The sequence below is a fragment of the Podarcis gaigeae genome, assembly GCF_964106915.1.
Source record: "Podarcis gaigeae genome assembly, chromosome: 14".
NCBI classification, from domain to species: domain Eukaryota; kingdom Metazoa; phylum Chordata; class Lepidosauria; order Squamata; family Lacertidae; genus Podarcis; species Podarcis gaigeae.
The window spans coordinates 32,223,603-32,244,769 of NC_139690.1; the positions used below are offsets into that span (position 1 = coordinate 32,223,603).

At 46.0% G+C, this 21,167-nt stretch overlaps 1 protein-coding gene across 1 annotated transcript; it reads left to right on the forward strand.

Annotated features, from left to right (window-relative positions):
- Window positions 1-712: 712 nt before the first annotated feature.
- On the forward strand, window positions 713-21,091 carry CARHSP1 (calcium regulated heat stable protein 1). Its single transcript, XM_083711042.1, has 4 exons — window positions 713-856; window positions 13,031-13,197; window positions 18,323-18,445; window positions 20,844-21,091. Exons 2-4 carry the CDS (start codon window positions 13,040-13,042, stop codon window positions 21,004-21,006), a joined length of 444 nt encoding a protein of 147 aa, XP_083567168.1. The 5' UTR covers window positions 713-856; window positions 13,031-13,039; the 3' UTR covers window positions 21,007-21,091.
- The last annotated feature ends 76 nt before the right edge of the window (window positions 21,092-21,167 follow it).

Sequence of the window (21,167 nt, forward strand, 5' to 3'; positions counted from 1 at the left end):
TGTCCTCTTGGGGCGAAGCCCCGGTACCCCGAGAACCCTCCGGCATAGCTGTCAAGTGTCCCTTATTTGAAGGGACAGTCCCGTATTCCAGCGCCATGTCCCGCTGCTGTCCCTTATTGATGGATGTTCCTTAAATGATGTCCCTCAAATTTCAAAGGAAGCAGCTCCTCTCCCTCCCTGCCTACCGGCCAGGGAGGAGGGAGGCTCCAACTGTGTTGCTTGGCTGTGTTGCTCACCCAATAAGAAGCCTAAGAACGACTGGGGGGTGGAGCTTGCATGCCTTGTGTGTGGCTAGTTAATGCAAGCTGAGGGGTTTTTTGAATGCTGGATGCCATTTTGTTGCACGTGCTTGCAAACTTTGCAGTGCAGAGCCATCTTAAGTTGAGGCTGCATAGGCCTTGTGGTGCATGCGATTCAGATTCTATTCAGTTGAACCTTTGGTTACAAAGTTGGTTGGACAGTGTTCTCGAAGCTACCAGCATGAGTTTAACCAGACTGCAGGAGGACAGGAAGACTAGAGTGCCTGGAACAGGTGCGGCTGCAGGTCCCTTATTTTGACTGCTGGTCCCTTATTTTCAAGGCTGCTGGTCCCTTATTTTCAAATTTATAAGTTGACAGCTATGCCCTCCGCGCTTAGACCATGCAGCCAGCCAGCTTCGTAAACGCGCCTCCTGCAGCGGCGCAGGAGTCCCCGCCCCGAGGGGCCTCCCTAGCCGGGGGCTGGCCTTCCCGGAGCCGCTCCACCTCCCGACTGGGGCCCGGGGAAGCGCAGAGGCGCGCGCACTCAACAGCAGCAAGTAAGCAAAGGTGGCAGCAGCTTCTGGCAGCCCCGGAACCTCTTCGCAGGGGAAGATAGGTAATGTGGGGGTTTTTTTGGATTTTATTTTTGTTATTTTATTTTTTGCGCGAAGGGAGGCTGCAAAGTTGATGGATGCGTGTGCAACTTTGAAAAAAAAAGAGGAAGTAGCGCGCGGGTTTACTCGGAAGTAAGCCCCGCTCCTTTAAACGGGGCTTTACTCCATGGAAAGCGTGCCCGGGGTCGGGATCGTAGCCTCAGCTGGGCGCTTGGAGGATGGAGTGAAACTTGCAAGCCGTGGGGGTCGAGAATGTGGGGACGAGTTGAGAGTAAGGGTGGATCTATTGAAGTTTGCAACAAAGAGAAAAGGGGGATGCAACAGCCCTGGGGGACTGCAGGGGGGCAAGATGGGGGCAGAGACCCCAACTGCGCCCCCGAATATAATCTCCAGATCCCCAGCTTCCATTTGTTTGAAAAGAGCAAGTTTCTAGCATTTGTAGAACCTGAGATATGGGGCGAAATGTGTAAACGCTGTTCTTCTCGCTTTGGGGAGGTGGAGGAAGTGGCCTCGGTGCTTTACTCCTCTCCCCCCCCCCCAAACACCCCGGGAAAAATCCTGCAAGTTCCCCGCCCGCCCCCCGGGACAATCCCACCAAAGGACACAACGAAAATTGTAAGGTAAGAGAAGCAGTCACCAATGGGAAATGATACCAGACGTTGAAACTTGGGGATTCACTCATGTTGTGTGCGTGTGTGAAGTTACTTGTGAGTTGCATGCCCCCCCCCTCATTTTTATGGGGTGGTGCAGACAAAGGGTAAAGGCTTTCATTGATTTGGGGGGGGGGGCGTGTATGGAGAGGTGCAGGACTTCCCAAACTAATTTAACCCTGGAAGAGTTGATATAAGGGTGGGGAGATGGTCCCTTTGTTTGTGGGGCGATGTTGGAAGATATAAAAAAGTGTATTTTTAATCAAAGCAACCTTGTGGCACCTTAAAAAATTCAAGGTGTGTTCTCCTTTCTGAACATTAAAAGGTCCCACCCCCACCTTCAAGGGGAGGAGGGAATGAAAGCCTTTTTTTTTAAAGGGACATACTAAAGCTGATGGGGTAAAACAGGTTCACTTAGAATAGCAGTGCTACCCTAACTGTGTCTACTCAGAAGTAAGCCCCATTGAACTCAATGGGAGTTGCTCCCTAGTAAGTGGGGTTTAGGATTGCTGCCTCTCTGTTAAAATGGGAGTTTTTATTCCATAGTCATGGGACAACTCCATGCATGTTTGCAGACAGATAAGTCCTGCTGCGTTGGATGAGGCCTGATCTTTTGTAAATACAGTTTAGGATTGCTGAATCTGCAAAAACCCTAATGCCGCTTACTGGAGAGTAAGCCCCACTGAATTCCACAGGGCCTACTTCTGAGAAGACATGGTTAGGATCGCAACAGTATTTGGGTTCAGGGAAAAACATGTTTGATGGGCAGGGGAGCAATAACACAAAGCTGGTATGTTGCATTTTTAAAATGTAGTATTTTGTGTGGGTGTGTAACCTCTTTGCCACTTCAGTTGTGGGGAGTGTGAGAGAACCTGACTTGCAATGGGCAGCAGTTTTCCAGGAAGGAGCTTGGCATCCGGTCTGGGGTTCCAGAAACAATTGGCCAGCCTGATTGTGCAAGTCCAAGGAAGAAGAGGCAAGCCTGCTATTTCCTCCCAGCCCTACTCCCAAGAGAATTGCTACTTACATTTTCTTTTCTCTTGTGGGGCTTTGCCTTTCAACAGCTGCCTAGCAGGCAGGAATTCTATGATTCACTATTCCTTCAAGCAAGGGGACTGCACCTGTTGAGTTTCTGGCTACAGTCTGCATCTCTTGAGTGCATTCAAAAGATAATGGTTTCTTCTCCTTGTACTGTATCCAGTCCTTCCTCCCAAAGAGCTTCCATGTGTCCCCACCCACATAACAAAAACAATAATATGAAGCAGGTTAGGTTGCACCGTAGTTCAGTTGCAATAATTGAGGGTGGATTTGAACTCTGATCTCCTTGGTCAAAAAGTCTTCTGCATGCTGCCAACTCTGTTTTATAATCATTCACATTTAAAGTTGTGGATTTCAAGTTTTCAAAACGGCTTCACCCACATTAGCTTGGCAATTTGGGCAAAAGCCCTGTAATATTGACCATTCCTGTATATGCAGAGTGTGATGAGAGAGAGAAATATAACATACCCAGAACCAGTGAGTTAGTGACTGATGTGAAATTTGAACTGGAGGTTTATTTTACACTTTATTGCATTTATGCCCATCTCCCCAGTGTCCTGCATCCATTTTATCGTTGCAACAACCCTGTGAGTTAGGCCTAGGCAGATTACAGCCCAGTGTGTACACTGTTATGTAGCCTTATGATGTGTAGTTTCAAGAAGTAGAGACTTAAGTTGCTCTTTTAGATCAACAAAAAATACTAATCATTTATGCCAGGGATGGGCAGACGAGACCAGGGGCAGGTGTCAAACGTGGCCCTCTAGAACTCTCTTTCTGGCCCTCAGAACCGTCACCAGGCCACACACTCCTACATACCCTACAACATTTCTCAATGAAAATAGGGACATCCCATTCCATAATGATAATCTTACTATTTATACCCCACACATCTTACTAGGTTGCCCCAGCCACTCTGGGAGGCTTCCAGCATATATAAAAACATAATAAAACATTAAACAAACCTCCCTATACACGATTGCCTTCAGATGGCTTGGGGGTGGGATAACTCCATACCCTCCAACATAGGGACGTCCTAAGGAAAAGTGGGACATTCTAGGATCAAATCAGAAACCGATCAGGGATGTCCCTGGAAAATAGAGAAACTACAGTGGTGCCCCGCAAGACGAATGCCTCGCAAGACGAAAAACTCGCTAGACGAAAGAGTTTTCCGTTTTTGAGGTGCTTCGCAAGACGAATTTCCCTATGGGCTTGCTTCGCAAGACGAAAACGTCTTGCGAGTTCTTGTGAGTTTTTTCCCTTCCCCCCTTTTTCTAAGCCGCTAATGGCCGTGCTTCGCAAGACAAAAAAACCGCTAGACGAAGAGACTCGCGGAACGAATTATTTTCGTCTTGCGAGGCACCACTGTATTTCTGCTCCTACAGGCCTTGCTTTGCACTCTCCTTGAGTGTTTTTTCCGTGGCTGGAAGGTGTACCTGAACTCTTATCTTGCCTTTTGTTTGTGTGTATGGAAAGATAGGGAGAGCTCTCTGTGTGTGCATGGGTACAAACCAGTTTATTGCACTGGAGTTAGTCTCAGCAGATACCTAAGCATGTCTGTTCAGAAGTAAATCCTATTGAAATCAGTGGGGCTTAATCCCAGGTTAGTAGGGGGTTAGGATTGCAGCCTTCATTAAGGACTTATTTACAAGCCTCCTTTGGGAGATAGCTCAAGCAGGGGAAGGTTTTGTCTCATGAAAGCACAATACAGTGGTACCTTGGAAGTCAAACTGAATCTGTTCTGGAAGTCCATTCGACTTCCAAAACGTTTGAAAACCAAGGCGCAGCATCTGATTGGTTGCAGGAAGCTCCTGCAGCCAATTGGAATCCGCGTTGAATGTTTGGGTTCCAAAGAACGATTGCAAACCAGAACACTCACGTTTGCGTCATTCAGGAGCCAAAACGTTAGACTCGCAAGGCGTTCAGGATCCAAGGTACGACTGTAGAATGGAAAACAAAAGCAGGCAACTTATATGGCAATGGTACAAAACTATTCAGAATGTTAGGCTGGGTAAAAATAAATAATTCTATATAAGGAAAAAAGCAGCCCCAAACAAAATCTGGCTAAGATCCATTTCTTCCAAGTGATCTTCCCGTTGTTTTTTTTTTTAAGCCCCCTAACAAAAGTTGAAGCTTGGGAGTAAGACGTCAATTTAAATATGCAGTAAAAAGTCATAAAAAGCAGTAAAATAGCATTCTGTGATAGGAAATGCAGAATGCAGCAACATACACTCAAACAGGGGTTTCAGCTTGAGGGCAGAGGTAAAAATGGGTTCAGCAATGAATGAAAATGATACTTTTGTACTGCAGGATGTTTTCTTCACACACTTGCAATCCCTTCCCAGTCCTCTGTCCAGAGAAGCAAAGAGGCACAGTCAGCATTCAAAGACACTCTCCAGCCAGGCAAGAACACTCAAGTGGGGTGTGTGTGTGAATGAGTAGTACGCTGTGGGGCCTGGACAGGCAGGGAGGGAGGGCCCGGCAGAGAGGCCTGGGGGGCTGCGTTTGGCTCCTGGGTCCAGGATTTCCCAGCTCTGCATTAGCTAGAGAGAATAAAGCAGCCTTCTCTGGGACATGAAAGCTAACAGCACTGAAGTCTTTGCAACCAAGGTGCCGCCACAAAGAAGTCCCTGCACCAGAAGAGCAGTTGACTGACTGCCTATGCAGCTGGCCTTTCATATATCCTTGCTCCTGAAAGGTTACTAGAATGCAGTGGTGATCTTTAAAACGTTTGCAAAATACAGTTGAGCTTGGCAAGTCCCAGGAAATATGGTAATCTGTCCTGAACCTGATTAAGACTTCTGAATAGTCTTCGAGGGCAGCCCCAATGTACACACCCCCCCCCGACCCAACTGCAGTAGTCAAGCCTTGATGTGACCAGACGGTGGATATCTGTGTTGAGACTTTCTCCCAATGTAAGAATAACCATCAAGTCAGTATATGAACATTGGTGTAGGAAAAGGGGCTGGATTAATTGATGGGCCACACATGCAGTGTTGATGGTGAAGATGAGCGGTTTTGGCTTTTCAAAAAGTGGGTGAGGATCCTTCGGGTTGCGAGGTGCGTTGAGCGTGGGCTGCTTTTTTGACAACGCAATGAAATGTATCTTAATTGCTAGGTGGAAAAATCTCGTGACAGCTTGTTTGATGAATTGCTGTTGAATCATCGGCATCCGTGCTGAAAGCCTTGTTATTATTGGTATTGTAATAAAGTTATCTCCATCCCCAGGGACTTGGAGTGGGAAGCAATATTTCCCAAGGCCTCAAAGCTTAGTGGCTGGAGCGCACACTATGCCTGCAGAAGGTTGGAAGATTCAGGACAGATAAAAGAAAGGACAAGCACATAGTTACACTGTGGAACTCCAGGCCACAGGATGGCCACCAACTTGGATAGCTTTTTTTTTAAAAAAAGGGACAAATTCACAGAGAAGGCTATCAATGGCTTCCAGTCATGATGACTGTTCTTTCTCTACTTTTGGGAAAACAGGATGCCTCTGGATAGCAGTTGCTGGAAGCCAGTTTTGGGAGAGGCGGGAATACTCTTCCTGAGGGATTCCCCCAGGCATCTGGATGGCCTTCCTTCCTGTTACAGCTTGGGCTGGACCAAAGGCCTGATTCAGTATGAGGCAGCTATCTGTGCTCATGGGTGAAATAGTGTTGGATATACAGTGGTACCTCGGGTTAAGAACTTAATTCGTTCTGAAGGCCCATTCTTAACCTGAAACTGTTCTTAACCTGAGGTACCAGTTTAGCTAATGGGGCCTCCCGTTGCTGCCACGCGGTTTCTGTTCTCATCCTGAAGCAAAGTTCTTAACCTGAGGTACTATTTCTGGGTTAGAGGAGTCTGTAACCTGAAGCGCCTGTAACCTGAGGTACAACTGTATGAGGAGCGGATGCAACGTGCCTCAGGCCCACACACGTATCTTTTAAGTGCACCAAATGGCAGAGCTGGCCAGAAACGTTTTGCTGCTGGCAGAGACAAAGGTTGGAAGATTCAGGACAGCTAAATTATTCACGCGGTACATAAACAGTGGAACTCCCTCCCACAGGAGGCAGTGATGTCTGCCAACTTGGATGTCTTTAAAAGAGGATTGGACAGATTTATGTAGCCAGATATGTGCATCAGTGGTTATGTTCTGGCTGAGACGGTGCTGTTGTGCTCAAGTCTTGCTTGCAGGTCTCTCAGAAGAGCTACATAAGACCATGAGACCAGGGTGCTGGGCTGGGTGAGCCTTTGACCTGAATCTGCAGGGCTCTTCTTGTATGTTCTTCTGTTGGATCGCTTGTCCTGTGTCAGGATAGCCACATTCAGGCATTTTTCTGAGCACACAAACTCTGTATCCATGGACAGCATTAGTGGGTATTTAGAGGCACTGAAAGAAGAGGCAGAACATAGCCCTTTTGGCTAGTAGTCATTGATAGCCTCCTTGTTCAGGAATTTGCCTAATTTTCTAGGAAAGACACCCAAGTTAGTAGCCATCACTGCCCCTTGAGGGAGTAAAAAAACCGGAGTTAAACTATGCGCTGCATAATGAAGGCCTTTTCCTTGACCTAAATCTCTAGCATTCAGCTCCATCAGATGCGTCTGAGTTCTCGTGTTACGCGAGAGGGAGAAACAACTTTTCTGTGTCCATTTTCTTCTCTGTCGTGTTTCCTCTTGCTCGCCTTTTCTCTGAACTTAAAAGCATGATGGGACTTGGAGTGCGGCAACATCCGGAGATCGCCCAAGTTGAGGATGTTCTGTTTTCAATCAAGATTACAAGACAGTGCGATGCTATAATAATAATACATTTTGCCTTTTCGCCTGCTTTGTGTTCCTGTCTCAAGGTCTAGAGAAGCATCTCTTTTTACCAAGGCAAGGTTGTTGCGACATACTACTAGATAATGCAAGGAGGGGCCAGTGGGGTCTCTTTTTCCCTTCACAGAGCTGTTGGGCCATGTTGCAGCTAGCCCTCTGTTCATGTTATGATTCTGTGCAGAAAATCCACCTAATGAGGGCAGGACTCAAGTTTTCTGAGAGTCACTGCTTCCTTTAAATACCATAATTTTTGCTCTATAAGACCCACTTTTTCCCTCCTAAAAGTAAGGGGAAATGTGTGTGCGTCTTATGGAGCGAATGCAGGCTGCGCAGCTATCCCAGAAGCCAGAACAGCAAGAGGGATTGCTGCTTTCACTGCGCAGCGATCCCTCTTGCTGTTCTGGCTTCTGATATTCAGATTTTTTTTCTCTTGTTTTCCTCCTCCAAAAACTAGGTGCGTTTTGTGGTCTGGTGCGTGCTATAGAGCTAAAAATACGGTTAACAAAAAAAGATACTAGAGGCTGCTTCCCCTGCCCACCAACCCACCAAGCCCCACACTGGAGCTACAGTTTTTCTTACAGAAACAGTGTAGAGAGACAATCAAGTTTCTAGACCTCATGCTTGTAAAATATATGCTGGAATGTAAATGGGCTGTGTCAGAAGCCAGAGAGATGGGTGGATAATCTTTCTCATATTTGGTGGGCAGTGCAGCCCTTGCCTTTGAGCCATGACTCTCTGGCCCAGAAACCTGTCTTAATTTCAAAGGAAAACATGTTTCACAATGGTCCAACTTGGTATAACGGCAGCTTCTTGCGTTCCAAACCTCTTTGGAGGTCCTGCTCTGGGTGCCCCCTGTCAAATAAAGTAGGGTGGGCAACAAGGGTGTTTTGTGTGCAGTGGCTTCTTAGTGGTGGCCCCTGCCAATTACAGAGCTTCACCTCACACCATCTTTGTGGTCTTTTGCTCCAGCACTAGACCTTTCTGTTCATGCAGGCCATTTATGTTAGCAGATTAACATACTGCTTGATTGTAAAAAAACAGCCAATGAATCTCAAGCGGTTTACAAAAAGAAGAAGACAATGAAATAAATAAAAAGTTAAAAACACTCATGCAGAATGTTTTTCAAAACATAATTGAAAACAATGGTAAGCAAAAACCCAGATCGAAACACATGTAAACAAATGTCTTTTGTTTAGACAAGCCTGTACGGAACATAGACATGAGTTGTCAGCACGTGATTTAATATAGTTTAATCACTGATTTTAACATATCGCTGATGGCATTACTCGCCTTCAGGTGTTCTTGACATGTTCCTGGCTGGGATTGCATCTTTCTCACATCTGGAGTTGTAGGCTAAGCCAGTGGAGATTGATTTTAATGTTTTTTGCCTATCCTTTGTGCACACATATAATTTTTGTTTCATGTTTTCTCTGTTTCAAAGCACGTCTACCTGTTTTGAGCCTGTACACATGTTGATCTAGAAATATGGTCCCTGTTACCAATGTTTCCTGGCACGCCTCTTCCTCTTGCTTTGCCCATCTCAATTTGAGCAAGAGTCAGGGGTGTGGTTTTGCTACCCGGCCAAGTGGCTTCCCAAACTCCACAGATGTTTCTCTCCTATCTTGTCAGATGGGGTGATATTGTGAGTCCTGAATCAGTTTGCAAGGGAAGACAAAAAGGGATAGAAAAGACTTCTGCTATGATCTAACCCTGCTTACCTGGGAGTAAGCCCCATTGAATTCAGGAGGGCTTCCCTTCTGAGTAGATAGGGTTAGAATTACCTGGGAGCAATTTATCATTGTTTTCAGCAGTGCTGACTTCCAAGTTGCCGGAATTTGCATTGTTAATATGGCACGTTAATTAGCCAGATCAAGACCTGCACTATGCAAGCAGCACAATGAGATGGTAGAGTCCTGGGATAGTAGTGTGGACTGTACTACTTCAGACTGCATAGGTGGGAGATACCATTTGAAGGTATCATTTGAAGGTATACTGCTACATAAAAAATAACCTCTCTGCAAGGAGAAAGTTTGCTCGCCAAGGAGGGCTGGAAGCATTCTTCCTGATGTGCTCATTTTCTCACTGAAGAGATGCCTGTCTGTTTCACGAAGGGGAGCGCTGAATAATGTTATTTCCGAGCTTCAGTCTAGGTCCATCCTGGCACATTGAGATATTCTTAATTACTTCATCCAGCTGCTGTTTGTAGATTTGGCAAGAGGGCTTCAATTGGGAGGAAGGAAGTAGGGTTGTGTCTGTTTCTGGCCTTTGGAAGCATTAAGCAGAGCAAGGGTTGCTTTTTAATTTTTATTTTTTAAAATGTGGTCAGATTTGTTGTTAAGACTGCTGCTAAAGTCATGAGATTACAGCATGCCTCAGTTAGCAGAATTGGAATTTGCAAATGCAAAGCGCTTAAGCCGTAGCTTTGTCTGAGTTTTTATTCATAGATGCTATATAGCAGTCTTCGCCAACCTGTTGCACTCCAGATCTTGCAGGCAGCCACTGCTATAGTCCGAAACATCTGAAAGGGTACCCAGTTGGGAAGGCTGATCTGTTTCCTACGCAGCATTCTCTTCCTCCTCTGATGTTGAAACAGTTTGCTGTGTATTATTCCTTTCCCTGTGACTGTCCTGTGACAAATGACAGAAATCTGTTTTCTTGGTCTGGCCTCAGGGGATCTGGCTGGGAGGGAGACAAAGGCTTCATTTCCGCTGAACTGCTGCTTGTGTTTTGTGTTCTGAGCAAGCAGGGCAGAGAGCAAGGGAATTGGATAAGCGCTGGCAATTAAGTGAGTCAGCCTCTGTTGTGTTTGCCTTGATGTGTAAACTGAAGGGTGACAGCATGCTATGGAGGCGAAAGAGTAAAACTATGGCTGTTGGGTTTCCCCTCTCTCTGCTCCGCGTGGTTTGTAGAAATCCAGAAGCCCTGTGGCAAGAATCGGACTGATGTCGTGTGCTGGAAGCTGCAGGCTGGGCTTTAGCTCATTCATGTTCATGTTTTGCTCTGGGGTGGCCAGAATTTGGTTATTGTTTTGCATCAATAGAAGATCATCCCTGCTTGCCCAGCCAGCCATCCTTATTTATTCGGAACATTTGTAGCCGGCTCTTCATTCAAAAGGGCTCCCAGAGCAGCTTATATACAGGACAGTTCCTGCCTGCAGGTTTCTGGGCAAAAAGCCACACACATAAAAGAAAAAGGGGACTGGGAGGGCAGAGGAAGAATGCAAACTCAGGTAGCGAGTCTGACAGGTTAAATAGTAGTCCATGACCTGCTGGGATGGAAATTGTTCAGGGGCAGGATGACTGCCGGTGTGTGGAATTCACAGAGCTATACGGCTACTGAACATGGGGGCTTCAGGAAGGCCAACCTGGCTAATGCTTAAAAATATAAATAAATATTGGAGTATATACTTTTTGCCCCTCTTGAATAAATACACTACTCAGCTCCCACCCTCCATAATTGCTTTAGTTTGTGTATCAAATCTGCCAAGTGAAGCACTGTGGAACTTTCCCATAATTGCCCTAGTGGATTGGGCAAACTGCTTGCCTAGATGGCTCTGGAAATTTATGAGCACAGCATGGATATTCTTTCTCTTTCCCCTGTTGTGTGTCTCTGACATCTGGTATAGTGCCCCTGATAATGCAGGTTCTATTGAGAGCTCTCACCTCCCTTCGGGACAACTTTTCTTCTTAAAAGCCTCTCCCCTGGCCATACATTTAAAGCAGGCACACACTAGTTTGTTAAGGGTGCTGGGAATTGCAGCTCTGTGAGGGGTAAACTACAGTTCCCAGCATTGTTTAGGCAGGGGAATGTGCTTTAAATGTATGGTGTATTCACAGAGACAGTATTGCTTAATTTGTGTCAGTTGCTCTGCCCCTTTTCAACTGCCTTACGCCAACTTCCCACTGAGTTTGGACCTTTGGAATCTTAAAGCCATATAAAATATCAAATACTCAGTGTTTGGTCTTTTTTAATTTATGGCACTTGCGATTTTGAACATTATTTACGTATTTAACAATTTGACAATTATTAACAATAATCAGTGAAACCCTGCTTCAGATAAAATTCCTTCAGATCATAAATATTCCTGCAAGAAAATATAACTTATCATAAATTAACATTTGCTCTAAAAACAAACCTCAGAACCTACTTGAATTTGCTTTTGCGGGAGATAATTGTTTTCTGGGCCACACTGCCAAGAGGGAGACTAGTTTTCCCAAAATTTATTTCTGCATTTGCTTGCATATCTTGCTCTTAGATAATATGTTTTTTTCGCCATTATGGAAATGGCCCAAACTTTATTAAGCCATTCCTTTCAAGGAGGGAATAACTTAACTTTCCACTTTTGAGCCGTCAACATTTTGTCTTTTTAACATGCTCTGACTGCTATTTGGTTCTAAGTGTGTGTGTGTGTGTTTACCAAGTTACCATGAAGTGTGAGAAATTCCTTGTTTCCAGCAGCATGATGATACTCTCTGGAATTTGATGGTGTGTTGGAGTGAATGCATATTATTCCTCATGGGATCTTGACTTCATTTGTTTTGTTTTTTAAAAGTTATAACCTCTTCATACCTGGAGCAATTAAACAGAGGATGAGGAGAGAGAGAGAGAGAGAGAGAGAGAGAGAGAGAGTCTGTTCTCCTACTAATAAGCCAAATTTTTTTGTTCTTTCACTATTGTTACAAGGGGTGGAAAATTGTCACATTGACATAAGATGTCAGGCAAAGATCCTCTGCATAATTCATGCGATCGTCTATCTGGGAGCTTCATTGACGTTGGATCCAAACTCTCTCTGTTGAATTGGTTTCCTGTTGTGTTTTAGGGCATTTTCCTGAGCAAGAGTCTTAGTAATGTGTTGTCAGTTCTATCATTATTTATTATTATCATTATTTAGGATAATTATTTGTCGCTTACTACCAAAAATTTCTTTTTGGTCTCAAAGTCATTTATAGGTTTGCTTGTTTTTAAAGAAGCATATAATACCTGATTAAAATACAACAAAAGATTGCAAAGCATGATTAGCTAAAAGTTCTCAGCCTGCAGTAAGGTAAAAAAGGACACATTCTGTTCTACTCAAAGATGGGCACTAGGGCTGGGCAATATATTGATATATCGTCCAAAACCGGTTTGAAGTCCATATTGTGATACCAGTTTCATAATTTTTGACCTGGCAATATAATTGCGAATCCATGTTGTGTGTGTGTTTGTGCGCATGCTATGCAAAAATCACAATGTGGGGAAAACAGTGAAGCCAGCCAATTGGTATATCACAATGTTTAGCTGGTAATACATCACAGTGTTGAAAACCAGATACAGTGGTACCTCGGTTTATGAATGTAATCCATTCTGGAAGACTGTTTGACTTCTGAAATGTTCAAAAATGGAAGCATTTACTTCTGGAAAACTCAATACAGAAGCCGCGTGGCATGTTCGGGTTCTGAAAAGTGTTCGAAAGCTGAAGCAGGCAGTTCCAGGTTTTTGGTGTTCGAAAGTCGAAACGTTTGACTTCCGAGATGTTTGAAAACCGAGGTGCCACTGTATCGCCCAGCCCTAATGGACACCACCTCAGAGCATCATTGTAATGGATAGCTGAGAGAGAGCGGCTGACATTTAGCTTGCATGAGCCAAAACTAAATTAATGAGAAGATTGGTCAGCTAAACTCCTGCTTCTAAAACAAGACCTCCTCTCCTGTTTAGGTCTTTGAAATGTCTTCAGAATCTGCTTCTGCTCACGAGCAGCCTCCGTCTCCACGCAGCCTCCGACTCCCAGAAGGGCGGAGGACCAGAGAGCGTTCCCCATCTCCGATGAGAGGCTACCTCATCCCAAGCCCGCTTCCGACACGGAGGACGCGCACATTTTCAGCGTGAGTATCAAGGGGAGCAGGTGGGATGGGGTTCTTGACGCAGGGTACCCCCTGCTCTCCACTTTTCTCAGTCTCCCATTTCTATTTTGAAATGAGCCTAGGCAACCAGTTAGGCATCACCATGAAAAAATAAAATGAATAATTAGGGTAGGTGGGGGGGGGAGAAGGAGGACGCATAATTGCATAAAGTTTGCATGTTTATATATTTATAAATGCAAATGTGGAAATAACAGCTATAATTTAAGTAGAATTGCTATACAGCAGAGCCTTGATTCTCGAACCGCTAAGTTGACTAACAAATTGGCTCCTGAACGCCGAAAACCTGGAAGTAAGTGTTCCAGTTTTCGAACATTTTTCAGAAGCTGAACGTCTGACGTGGCTTCCACTTGAGTGCAGGAAGCTCCTGCAGCCAATTGGAAGCTGCGCCTTGGTTTTCAAACGTTCAGGAGTCAAGCAGACTCCCGGAATGAATTAAGTTCGAGAACCAAGGTTCCACTGTACATCTCACCAGGGCTTTTTTTTCAGCTGGAACAAGCTGGAACTGTGTTCCAGCACCTCTCCCCATGCCATGCCTCTGGCTCATGAGAAGACTTTCCCTGGAGCTCAAAGAGGACATCCTTTATGGGCACTGGAGAGACAGAGAGGCGGCAGAGCTTTTATGAGGCTCTCCAACCTCCTGGGCTAACAGCTGACGCGCAGGAAGAAGCCTCCCTTGCTTCAGCTCTGCAAGCCGCCCTGTCTCTCTGGCTTACTCAAGCAAGCAGAAGAGACAGGGCAGCTTGTGGAGCAGACGCTTAGGGGGCGTTTCTTCCCTGCGCATTAGCTCTGCCCGTTCACAGAGCAGCCCCCTCCCTCTTCCGCTGGCGCAGAAGCAGGAGGGATTGGGCAGTGTTCCTGCACATTTTTCCCCCAGAATAAGAGCACTGCATCTCACCACAGTGGGAATAATGTGATGGCCTCTGTGGTTCAGCCTACCATCCATCGAGGAGCTAGAACTGCTGATGGGCAACTTCCCATCAAATCCAAAATAAGGAACCAAAAGGAGGCAGATGGACTTCTTCCAATAGAGGACTATCCTCCGTCAAGTAGGACACATGGACATCCTAAATGTATCCCAACGCACACACCCAACAAACTCAGCACTGCACTCTCCCTCTCGCCACAGCAATAATGAATAGAGCATTGCTAGAAGCACCTATTTATCAGTTGCGCCGGGTACAGCAGCTGTGACAGTTCCTGGACTGGGAGAACTTGTCCACAGTAGTTCAGGCCTTGTGCCTTCAGGACTGGACTACTGCAATGCATTCTGTGTGGGACCTCTGTTGCTCCTGACCCAGAAACTGCAGACGCTGCAGAACAGTTGCTGGCGGCAGGGAGACCCTCAGAGATCTGCACCAGTCACTGATTTGTCATCCCGGCCAAGTTCAAGAAGTCACTGTTGGTATATACTGCTTGAGGCCAGTGAGATCACCTTATTCCATGTGTGCCCACTCTTCCACATCCATCTGCAGAACTGGCAGTGCCACATACTGCCCATTCCACAGTGGCAAGGTCTTTTAGTGCAGAGCCCCTACGCTTTGGAACTCCCTGCCTGTTGACATCAGACAGGCACTTTTGCTGTATTATTTTGGTGCTCATTTAAAACATTTTTGCTTAGACAAGCCTAATCAGAGATACTGATGTTGCTGTGTTTTAATCTCCTTTACTTTAAATTTCAATCTTCTAAAACAGTTTTTCATTGTTTTCATCTGTTTTTTATTGTTAATATTTCTTGTTAAGCCCCTTAGAGGTTTTGCTACCATAAAGTGGTATATAAATTTTGTTAGGCAGATAGATGAAATAATAGTAATAACTGTAATCTAGTGTTGGAATCCATTTTACAGCTGCTTCGGGATAATTTGCTTCTTACCTGACTCTGAATTGCTGGTACCACAATGAACATTTTAAACTCTTTTGCTTTTAACTTGTTTTTAACTTTTAAGGCTTCTACTATATGGTTTTACATGTTTATTGCTGTGAATCGCTTCAACATACATTTTTATGATATAGCAGTATACAAATATATTTTATAAATTAATAACAAAAGGCATTCCTACATCACTGGTGTTGTCTCTGGTTAAAAAAAAAAAAGTAGTATGAACACCGACAACTGGGAAACACTGGCCTGTAAGTGTTCCAGTTGGAGAACAGCCTTTACCAAAGGTGTCATGGACTTTGAAGACGCTTGAACTCAGGATGAAAGGGAGAAATATAATAAGAGGAAGGCACACTTGGCAAACCCTCGCCATGATCAACTCCCGCCTGGAAACCTAGGTTCCTACTGTGGAAAGGACGTGTGGATCCAGAATTGGCCTCCACAGTCATTTACGAGACCACATAACACCGGTCTTGAAAGACCTACATTGGCTCTCAGTACGTTTCTGAGCACAATTCAAAGTGTTGGTGCTGACCTTTAGAGCCCTAAACAGCCTTGGTCCAGTATACCTGAAGGAGCATCTCCACCCCCATTGTTCTGCCCGGACACTGAGGTCCAGCACCGAGGGCCTTCTGGCGGTTCCCTCACTGCGAGAAGCCAAGTTACAGGGAACCAGGCAGAGGGCCTTCTCGGTAATGGCGCCCTCCCTGTGGAACGCCCTCCCACCAGATGTCAAAGAGAACAACAACTACCAGACTTTTAGAAGACATCTGAAGGCAGCCCTGTTTAGGGAAGCTTTTAATGTTTGATGTATTACAGTATTTTATTTTATTTTTTGGAAGCCGCCCGGAGTGGCTGGGGAAGCCCAGCCAGATGGGTGGGGTATAAATAATATATTATTATTATTATTATTATTATTATTATTATTACGGACACACTGTTGAAACTGTGTTTATGGAAGACAATCTTACTCTGCTACGAGTGATCGCCAAAGAAGACGACGACTCTGGTCACTCACCTTTGCAAGCCTCGCCCTGCCTGCTTCCTTCTGTGATCACCTCCATACAGCCCACCCAGGAAGGAATGACTCTGGCCGTAGATGTTTGAGAGGTCACTGTAGATTTCCACTGAGCGTTGGTCTTGCTGAGACAAATCCCTGATATGCAACCCCCTCCCCCACCCTGCAAAATACTGAATTGAGCAGCAGAGCGTAATCTCTCAGCTGTAAGTTGGGTGTGTCACTGACTGAATCCCCTGGGGCTCTGAAGGTTAGCTCAGCTTGCAGCTGAATGACATTATGACAAGCGGGGAAGTACAAATGACTCTGGGATGGCTGGCTATGTCACAATCGCACCCAGGCCAGAAGCTCAGAAGTTGTGTTGAGAGGAGGGAGGTGGCGGGCGGGCGGGGAAGCGAAAGGGCATGGGAGGAGAACGGCCTACCATGCTCTGTAGAAAGTTGTGCCCTCACTCACTCAAGGCAGGCGGGCTTCTCCATGGCGTCGGAAAGTCTTAGGTCCAGTTCGTCAAGGTGAGGAAGGCGGCAGAAGGATATTGCAGATTTTGGGGAAGATTCAGAAAAAAAGGGGAGACCAAAAGGGTCCAGGGGACGGAGAGGCTCCCCGGATGCAGAGTTTGGGAATTTTTAGGGAAAAGGCGAGTACGGAATATTATAGAATTATGCATGGTGTGGAGGGAACAGATAGATGAAGAACCCTTTTTCTCGCTCCCTCTAGAAGCTGAGGGGGACACGCAGGGAAGCTGAATGCTGGAAGATTCAAGACAGATAAAAGGAAGAACTTCAAACTGCACAAACTATGGAACTCGCTGCTGCAGGGAGGCAGTGATGGCCACCAACGTGGATGGCTTAAACAGAGGATTAGGCAAAATCATGGAGGAAGATACGGCTGCTAGCTGTGATGGCTATTCTCATGAATACTGCAAGAGGGGAGAGTGCTGTTGAACTCTGGTCCTGCTTGTAGGTTTCCCAGAAGAGGCACCTGGTTGGCCACTGTGAGAACAGAAGCTGGTCTAGGTGGGCCATTGGCCTGATCCAGGAGGTTCTGATGATGTTCTGATGATCATAGAAGGCCATGTCTTCAAGGCCAGTTATGAGCTCTGCTTTGCCCTTGGATGATTCTGACACTCTTTCCCAGATTCTGATTCCTACCTACAAATGTAGGAAGCTGCCTTATCCTAAATCGGACCATTGGTCCATCTAGCTCAACAGCTGTTTCAGACAGTTCAGTTCTCGGTGTCTCCAGGTGAGCCTCTTGCTTCAATCCCAGGAGAGCGGCTGTCAGTCATTCTTGATGACTGGGTGCTAGATTGGCCCCTGGTCTGGCTCAGTGTAAAGCAGTTCCCTGTGGGTTGCATTTGATGCTTATCCAACTCTTGAGTAGACCCTCTTAAATAGATGGGCATGACTAATCAAAGCCCATCAAGTTCAGCAGGTCTACTCTGAGTATCATGTAGTTGGATGCATCTCTATGGGTGAGATTCACTTAGAAGCCCTGCATGAGGGCATCTGTTTGCGTAGCAGGGCTCCCCACCCCCTGGAATTGGCTTGTGGGGGGATTGGGGGAACCCACAGAACAGCACACTGGAGGGGGGTTCTGGCAAACAGATGGAATATTTGTAATAGCACGGTGTTGAATTTCACCCTATTTTCCTAAAAAGAACACTACATTCTATAGCATCGTGCCCAGTTCTCTCTTGAAAATCTGAATTCTGCTACCTGCATACATTTGCCTGATTTCTCCTCATTTTGCATGGTTTGTTAAGAATGTAGGGATACAGGGAAGCTGCCCTGTGCCATGTTTGACCATTAGTCCATCCAACTTAGTATTGCTGAAGGAAATCCAGGGTTTTCAGTAGGTTTCCCTCTGAGCCCTACCTGAAGATGTCGGGATCATAGCTGTGGCCTTCCGCATGTGAAGTGTGTGCCCTGCCACAGTTCATTTTTCTTCTGCTAGTTGTAAGTGGGTGGTGAGTAGTTCCACAGGACACAGAAGCACCCTGTGGCATCACTTGAACTCGAATTCAGGCTTCTCAGCTTTCAGCAGAGATGTTGCCCGAGTGCTTTTCTCCATATGGACAAGAAACCTGACTTTTAGAAGCAGCCACATTAATTCCCAAGAAGCTGACTTCTGCACCCTAATTTAAGAAGAGGTGGAGAATGGTTTTCTGAACTTGCTTTTGTTCCTCACAGGACGACGAGAGCCTCTGAAGGGCCTACCTACAAGGGTGTGTGTAAATGTTTCTGCCGCTCCAAGGGCCATGGCTTCATCACGCCTGTCGATGGCAGTCCAGACATCTTTGTGCACATTTCTGAGTAAGTGGCGGGGGTAGGGTGGGGAGAATGGATCTGCCCTTCATTTTTTCATCCTGAGGGCTGCATTATTCCCATCACGGCAACTTTCTGGGGACCACATGTCAGCAGTGGCAGGGCTGGATTTAGGTTTGATGAGACCCTAAGCTACTGAAGGTAATGGGACCCTTTATATGTCCAGCTGTCCTTTGTCAGCAACAAATTGTCACTGTTTTTTAGTGTTGAATATATGCTATATGGTAATTTATGGACTTAAGGTAACGGTAAAGGGACCCCTAACTATTAGGTCCAGTCGCAGACGACTCTGGGGTTGTGGCGCTCATCTCGCTTTACTGGCCGAGGGAGCCGGCGTACAGCTTCTGGGTCATGTGGCCAGCATGATTAAGCCGCTTCTGGCGAAGCAGAGCAGTGCATGGAAACGCCGTTTACCTTTCCGCCAGAGCGGTACCTATTTATCTACTTGCACTTTGACGTGCTTTCGAACTGCTAGGTTGGTAGGAGTAGGGACCGAGCAACGGGAGCTCACCCTGTCACAGGGATTCGAACCGCCGACCTTCTGATCGGCAAGTCCTAGGCTCTGTGGTTTAACCCACAGCATCACCCGTGTCCCAATTTTTTGGACCTAATAGGTATCTAAAGACATTTGCGCATGTTGCCATGCAGCTTGTCCATGCAGAATGTAGGCAGCCTATATATAGAAATGAGCAAACCAGTGATATTTTAGGGAGCAGGCTAGCATTACTTACATCATAAGAGCCTACACAACACAAAACATTATTGCTGTTTGTAGGTTTTCTTTTGTTTTTTATCTTAAATTTTGGAAATGTACACCCAGTTTTTCCCCCCTTTAAATTTTTTTGGGGGCCCCCGGGGCCCTAAACTATAGCTTGTTTAGCTTATACGTAAATCCGGCACTGAGCAGTGAGCCAGGGCCAGAGGCAAAGCTGGCGGAGCAATGAATGTAAATTTTACCTTTGCAAAGTCAGTTGTTTTCTGCACACCCTTACATGCCACACTCCACCCAAGGCAAGCAAAATGCACGATCAGAATTCAAGGGCACGTCCCAGCAGCCAGGCAAGAATGCTTGTGGTGCAGAGCAAAGCTGGTGAGGGGGGCAGGGTGATGGCCTGGGGAGGACGAGATGGGAAGAGTCCCCACCTGTGCCCTAGAATGAAGCTGAAGCCGTGGTTTGTCGCTGGCTTACCAAGCTTCATTTGTCTCTTATCTATGACTCAGCATTACGTGCAAATCTGGCCCCCTTTCTCAACTGGGGTTTGTACAGCTAAGCCACAAAGGCCAGAGGCCAAGAGCAGCTGGAAACCCAAGCAAGCTGTGGAGAAGCAAGCCTTGGTCTGCGTGATTGTCTGTCGGACAACTCGTGGCTAATCTGTGGTTTGCTGAACACAAAGGATAGGCTTAGCACTGGCTTTCCCAGGCTTCTGAGTTCATTGACCCCTGGATGAGATATATAACATTGCCATCGACCGCACCACAACTTCTTAGTCATGTAAATGAAGCAAAGTCATGAAATATCAACATTGATGAATCACCAGTCACTGTTGTATTGTGGAATCATTAAGATACAGAAGTGGCAAAGGAGGTGTGTTCTGTACATGCCCATGACCTTTATTTCTGAGGCTCAAATTTCATTATTATTATTATTATTATTATTATTATTATTATTATTATTGGAGCATTATGGTGATTATGATTTATCCACATTCACCCCAAGGTCCCAGTGTGGGTTACAAGAATTAAAACCCAGTGATAAAACAGTTTTGAACAGGTTACAACCACAGAAACAGGGTGGGTCCTAAGAAACACAGTTCATACACTTGTTTTCCATCTCCAGGGGTGAGTGAATAAATATCGACCACTTTGGGGAAACCACGGTTTAGTGTGAACCAGATGAATGAATAAAAACATTCTTGTGGGTTCCCTTTTTTGAGTTTGTGGCTTTTGGGCATGACCAAGTTGGGAGGGCAAAGTCCTGTGATGAGATGAATGGTTCATCTAGCCCAGTAGTTCCCAAACTTTTTGGGGCTACCACTCCCTTGGTTCCATAAACGCATCCCCAGTGCCCCTTACCCTACCCTACAAGAAGCATTATTCAGCAAACAGCAGTTTGCACGACTCACTAAGGAAGATAACAACACAGTAAAATTCTAAACAGTAACGATTGATTGCACATTTATTCAAAATCCAATTGAAACAATTCAGTTGGAACAAAGTAAACCAAATGGATGACCTTGATCCAGTCATACTCTGGGAGCCGTTGACGCCTCCAGAGACCCCCTGCTGCCCCCTTGCCTCTTAGGGAATCCCTAGGGGATGCCACCCACTTGGGGAACCACTTGGGCAATTATTTTGTTTTGTATCTTCTCCCCCTGCCTCCTGAAAGCATTGAAGGAGAATACGTCCCAGTGACCGGGGATGAAGTCACCTACAAGGTGTGCACCATCCCTCCGAAGAACGAGAAGCTCCAGGCCGTGGAGGTGGTCATCACTCACCTCGCTCCGGGGATAAAGCACGAGACGTGGTCAGGAAACGTGATCAACTCCTAGGCCGCCCTGACGCCAAACCCGCCTCGACGGAGGAAATACTGGACTTTCGGTATTGTTCAACAACTGATACTGACTTGAGACTTGACAGACGAGTTTTCTGCGTATTGAGTGAGGTGGAAACACCATTGTAATGGGGGTCCAAAGGTGGCCAGAGTAACGCC